Raw genomic sequence first — 6,483 nt, 5'->3', positions numbered from 1 at the left:
AATCCACTTGAATCAGTGTAGATGAAGGGGATGAGACATTTTAAAGAAGTATTGTTAAGCCTTGAAACAGTTGAAACATGGATTGTGAATGTGTGCCATTCATAGGGTGAATGGGCAAGACAAAATATTTAAGTGCCTTTGAACAGGGTATGATAGTAGGTGCCAGGCGCACCGGTTTGTGTCAAGAACAGCAATGCTGCTGGGTTTTTCATGCTCAACAGTTTCCCGTGTGTATCAAGAATGGTCCACCACCCAAAGGACATCCAGCCAACTTGACACAACTGTGAGAAGCATTGGGGTCAACATGGGCCAGCATCCCTGTGGAACGCTTTCGACACCTTGTAGAGTCCATGCTCCGACCAATTGAGGCTGGGGGGTGCAATTCAATATTAGGAAGATGTCCTTAATGTTTTGTGCACTCAGTGTTTCTTCAGTTTCATCACCCAGGTTGTAGCTGAGAGTGATAAAATGTGCAAATTACCTGGTTAAAATAAAGTTAGATGGTGTAACAAACAGCAACACAGATATTGAGATTGCTCTTCATTCATACAGTATCTGTTGTGCAGTTCATGCTGCCATGGGACAAAAACAGAAAGTTTAGCCTCGCACTTCAAGTTAGTTGTTGTGGAAATTAATCCACTTTGTGTTTACTTTGTGAAATTCTTACACAGGGACACTCAATGTCAATCTTAAATGAATCGTTGTTTATTGTCTGCGCGCAGGAGAGGTTCCAGCCAACACACATGTCAATCAGGAGCTCCCCCGGGGCAGTCCCGGCAGTTGTCTTATATACGGCTATACACAGACAATTTATATTTGCATGATTTAGCATAATAAATTAATCATTACCGTTTTGTTTCATTCACGTGACCGACCAATACCGGTTCATAACATGTGGCAGACCAATACCTCACGAGTCTTCTTCTCTCTAAACTGAGACCTTGAAACTGAGATATATTTTCCTTCTCAAAACAAGGTCTGGGCATACTGCCAAATTGCAGATACTGATAAGTGAGGGTTCATCTGATCAGTCACTTGCATGAACACAGAAATTGGTTATTAGAACAGCACATGAATGAAACAGAGAAATGTATAGAATAGAAAATAACCTACATTAACATTTCCATCACACATGCAACAGCATCTTGCTGCGTCTACCTTTAATAATACTAATGGCTGCCTGTCTCACCGATGATGTAAGAGAGGATGAGGTTCCATCCCGTGATGAAGGCCCAGAGTTCTCCCACAGTGACATAGCTGTATAGGTAGGCTGAGCCCGTCTTGGGGACGCGGGCCCCAAACTCAGCGTAACATAGGCCAGCCATCACAGAGGCCAGCGCTGCGATGAGGAAGGACAGGACAATGGCAGGACCTGGGGACAGGGAGAGGGTTGGGATGACCATCAGATTTAGTCAAAACCAGTAAATATATTCCAGCTTCCAGAGTAGTGCCCCCCAGGGTATTACTACTATACTACTACTATATTAGCTCAGTTGGTAGAGCATGGCGTTTGCAACGCCAGGGTTGTGAGTTTGATTCCCACGGGGGGCCAGTATGAAAAATACAAAAAATAATGTATGCACTCACTAACTGTAAGTCGCTCTGGATAAGAGCGTCTGCTAAATGACTAAAATGTAAAATGTAAAATATTACTAATATATTACTACAGTGTATTACCTTTATTTTCTCTGGCTCCAGCCAGGACTTAAACCCCAACTCTCAGAGTACTGCCCACCCCCAAAGTACTACTACTACTACTACTACTACTACTACTACTATACTAATACAGTACCACTACTACTACTACTACTGCTACTACTACTACTACTACTACTATACTAATACAGTACCACTACTACTACTACTACTACTACTACACTAATACACTACTACTACTACTACTACTACTACTACTACTACTACTACTACTACTACTACTACACTAATACACTACTACTACTACTACTACTACTACTACTACTACTACTACTACTACTACTACTACTACTACTACTACTATACTAATACAGTACTACTACTACTACTACTACTACTACTACTACTATACTACTTTTTTCTATACTTTTTGTTTTAGGGGGTAGATCAGCTTTAATATTGCAGCTTGTGGGACTATCATTTGAAGGACCATCATTTGTTTTTCAACAGGACAATGACCCAAAACACACCTCCAGGCTGTGTAAGGGCTATTTGACCAAGAAGGAGAGTGATGGAGTGCTGCATCAGATGACCTGGCCTCCACAATCACCCGACCTCAACCCAATTGAGATGGTTTGGGATGAGTTGGACCGCAGAGTGAAGGAAAAGCAGCCAATAAATGCTTAGCATATGTGGGAACTCCTTCAAGACCATTGGAAAGCATTCCTCATGAAGCTGGTTGAGAGAATGCCAAGTGTGTGCAAAGCTGTCATCAAGGCAAAGGGTGGCTTCATTGAAGATTCTAAAATGTAAAATATATTTTCATTTGTTTAACACTTTTTTGGTTACTACATAATTCCATATGTGTTATTTCATAGTTTTGATGTCTTCACTATTATTCTACAATGTAGAAAATAGTAAAAATAAAGAACAACCCACGAATGAGTAGGTGTGTCCAAACTTTTGACTGGTACAGTAAATATAACATTCTATTTGTTGCAATAATTCTGTATAATTATTAACATTGAAAAACTCTAAGTTCTGAATCCGGCGTCGTTAAGTTCATAAACCATGTGCCATGGAGTTGGTACATTGAAAATCTCCTCCCAACTTTTTTGCAACCTGTATGGAGCAGCTGTCCATTTTTTGGTCCTTAAATTAAACTGGTATACTTTTTTATTCATCACAATTTTCTTTAGCCAATTTTGGTCTTTAATGCGGCCGACAGACAAGTTCCTTACCTGCTCCTGCTCCTGCTTCCACTTGCCTCCTCTATTTTTGCGGTAATCAGTTGGTTGTAATTTTGGATATAGTAGACATTTCCATGTATTTTTGTTAACTGAATGTGTGACATAACTCCACCAGTCCTATTGATGATATAATTTACAAAGATTATACAGTTTAACATTTTTTTCTGCAAAAATATATATTTGTTTAATCAATTGAGTTTAACCACAATATTTGTTGTAATATTTGTTCTGTCTTTTCTGGTGGATTAAACTGAAATTGCAACCAGCTTTCTACGGCTTGTTTTAAAAATAGCGATATTTTTGAGATTATTTCATTTTCAAATAATAGAAAGTGAGAGGTTGTAATCTGATTGAAGGGAAACAAGGGGTAAGCCATTCTTATTAATCTCCTACAGAAACAGTTCGGATTTAAGTATATTTTTTGTATGATTCAAGTCTTAAGTGAGAGGTCCAATGCTTTACTATTTAATCATTTCTGCCCTCCGAATTCATATTCATTATATAAATAGGCCTGTTTAATTTTGTCTGGCTTGCCGTTCCAAATAAAGTCAAATATTTTTTGCTCAAATAATTTAAAAAACGAATCGTTAGGTGAAGGCAGGGCCATAAGTAAATAGGTAAACTGGGACATGACTAAAGAGTTAATCAGGGGGATTTTTCCACAAATAGACAAGTGTTATCCTTTCCACGTTAGCAAGATTTCATCTAATTTGGCAAACTTTCTATTAAAATGTATTGTAGTGAGATAATTTATTTCTTTTGAGATATGAATACCGAGTATGTCCACTTCACCGTCTGGCAATTTTATTGGTAAACTACATGGTAATGTCAAAGTTGTATTTTTTTGTGATCCAATATGTAATATGGTGCACTTTGCTTGTAATCCAGAGGTTGGAAACATTATCTAGATCCTCTATGAGGCTGTGGATGGATCCAAATTGAGGATTTAAGAGAAAACATCAATCATCAGCGTACAATTACACCTTTGTTTTTAAGCCCTGGATTTCTAGCCCCTTGATGTTACTGTTGGATCTAATTTATTAGCTATCATTTCGATGGCCATATATATGCCGATAGTGGACAACCTTGTTTCACTCCTCTTGACAGTTTAATACCTTCTGAAAAGTAGCCATTATTTACTATTTTACACCTGGGGTTACTATACATAACTTTAATTGTATAAGAGATTCTCCTAAATTAAAATAGTCCAGGCATTTACGTATATATAAATTCCAGTCATACTTTATCAAAGGCCTTTTCAAAGTTAGCTATGAATACCAGGCTTGGTTTCCTATATTTTTTATAATGTTCTATTATTTCCAGTGCTTGTCTTATATTGGATCTTTATATTTACCACCTGGGTCCTGCTTTAGTAATAGTGAAATCAGACCTTCTTGCTGTGTATCTGATAGTCTACCATTTTTATAGGAGTGGTTAAAACATGCTAATAACAGACCTCTGAGTACATAAAAAAGGTTTGATATACCTCAACTGGTATGCCATCCAGCCCTGGAGTTTTCCAGGACTTAAAGGCTTTAATTGCATCAAGAAGTTACTCCCCTGTAATTCGGCCTTCATGTGAGTCTTTCTCTACAGCTGTTAATTTTACATAATTAATAGAAAAAAAATCCTAACAATTAACTTGACTTAGTGGAGATGAAGGAGACTGAAAAGTAAACATATGCTTAAAGTGCTTTGCTTCCTTTTTCTAAATACCCTTTGTTGTAATTTGTAACCCGTTTCTGTAAATTATTTTTGATTGCATTTCTATGTTGAAGATTCAAAAATAATTTAGTGCATTTTTCCCCATATTCCATGCAGTTCGCTTTATTTTTTATAATATATTACACTTGATCTTTCTTGAATAAGTTTAGTTTTTCTTCTTTATTCTATACCTCTATTGTACCATTTTTATTGACATCTATCTGTACTGTTAGTCCCTCTATTTCCTTTTGTTAATATGAACTCTTTTGACCTAAATTGTTTTTGTTTTAGAGATGAATATTGTATTTAATGGCCTCTAAAGGCACATTTAAAAGTGTCCCATACAATAAGGGGATCTGCTGTTATAGTTATAAGTTATTATGTCCTGGTTAAAAACAAGATGTCATCCAGTAGAATTACATTTCCAATATCCTCGCTCTCGTGGAAATTCTGTTAGAGTAATGTGTATACCAATTATTTGATAGTCCAACCGCATTCTGTCCCCTATCAACACTTGTTTAAACCAGTCCTTTTCCCATACAACTTTGTCTAAAGGTGTTGAATGAGTTTCCTGTTAACAATATATATTATATTCCTTCTCTTTTAGCCAGCAAAAGACTGATCGTCTTTTCTTATTATCTGCTAAGCCATCACAATTATAACTAGCTATACTTATTTCACCTCGGTTGTACTGCATTTAGTTATTTAAAAAAATATTTAGATTAAAAAATCGTGCATATCCTAATTTATTCCCACAATTGACAAATAATATAAGCACTTCTGTGAAGGATTGTTACCATAACAACGGCTGGCAGTAGGAATTCTACATTTTACTACTACTACTACTACACTACTACTATTACTATACTACTACTATACTACTACTACACTACTAAAGTACTTATACTGTTATACTACATTATAGTAGTACTACTACTATACTACCACACTATTACTATACTACTACTACACTACTACTACTATACTACTACTATACTACTACAGTACTACTATAGTGTAGTATCCTGAGTGGCGCAGCTGTGCCACTAGAGATCCTGGTTCGAATCCAGGCTCTGTCGTAGCCGGCCGCAACCGGGAGACCCATGGGGCGGCGCACAATTGGCCCAGCGTCGTCCAGGGTAGGGCAGGGATGTAGCTCAGTTGGTTGCAACGCCAGGGATATGGGTTCGATTCCCACGTGGGGCCAGTATGAAAAATAAAAAATAATGTATTCACTAACTGTAAGTCGCTCTGGAAAAGAGCGTCTGCTAAATGACTAAAATGTAATGTAAAATACTATTACTAAACTACTACTATACTACAGTATATTACCTGAATTTTCTCTGGCCACAGCCCCTGCCAGGACGTAGACCCCAGCACCCAGAGTACTCCCCACCCCCAAAGCCACAAGGTCGAAGGTGTTGAGACATCGGGACAGACGGGAATCTTCACTGTTACAGTCCACAACCTTGACACGCAGCAGCTGCTTCCCAAAGCCTAGCAGCTTCTCCAGGGCCATGCTGAGTAAGACGAGGTCAGAGGGGAGAGGTCACAGACACCTGGAGGAGAGAGAAGGCGAGAGGGAGGATGGGAGCGATGGAACACATTAGAATGCTAATAAAAACACAATAGCATAACTGCAGCCCTCCAAGGTAGGGAACACTGACTGTTTACATGCTCCTCCTGTCACGCCTCCTGTCACTCCTCCTGTCACTCCTCCTGTCACTCCTCCTGTCACTCCTCCTGTCACGCCTCCTGTCACACCTCCTGTCAGTCCTCCTGTCTCCCCCCTCCACTGCGGTACTATACAGGACAGTATCATGTAGGACTGAGACAGACACTAAATATACTATCTATTGGCATTCACTGAGGC

At 38.5% G+C, this 6,483-nt stretch overlaps 1 protein-coding gene across 1 annotated transcript in view; it reads right to left on the bottom strand.

Annotated features, from left to right (window-relative positions):
* The window catches only part of LOC311114919 (high affinity cationic amino acid transporter 1-like), a gene marked incomplete at its 5' end in the record, with an annotated part of 64,485 nt that extends 58,356 nt beyond the window's left edge, over positions 1 to 6,129 (bottom strand). The window contains 2 exons of the mRNA XM_084190136.1: positions 1,190 to 1,372; positions 5,943 to 6,129. Coding sequence (XP_084046262.1) covers positions 1,190 to 1,372; positions 5,943 to 6,129 — 370 coding nt within the window. The remainder of the gene's footprint in view (positions 1 to 1,189; positions 1,373 to 5,942) is intronic.
* Positions 6,130 to 6,483: the final 354 nt, after the last annotated feature.

Source organism: Coregonus lavaretus (assembly GCF_964263955.1).
Source record: "Coregonus lavaretus genome assembly, contig: HAP1_SCAFFOLD_425, whole genome shotgun sequence".
NCBI classification, from domain to species: Eukaryota; Metazoa; Chordata; class Actinopteri; order Salmoniformes; family Salmonidae; genus Coregonus; species Coregonus lavaretus.
The sequence above is the reverse complement of the archived record's forward strand: the minus strand, read 5'-3'. Positions and strand labels throughout refer to the sequence as shown.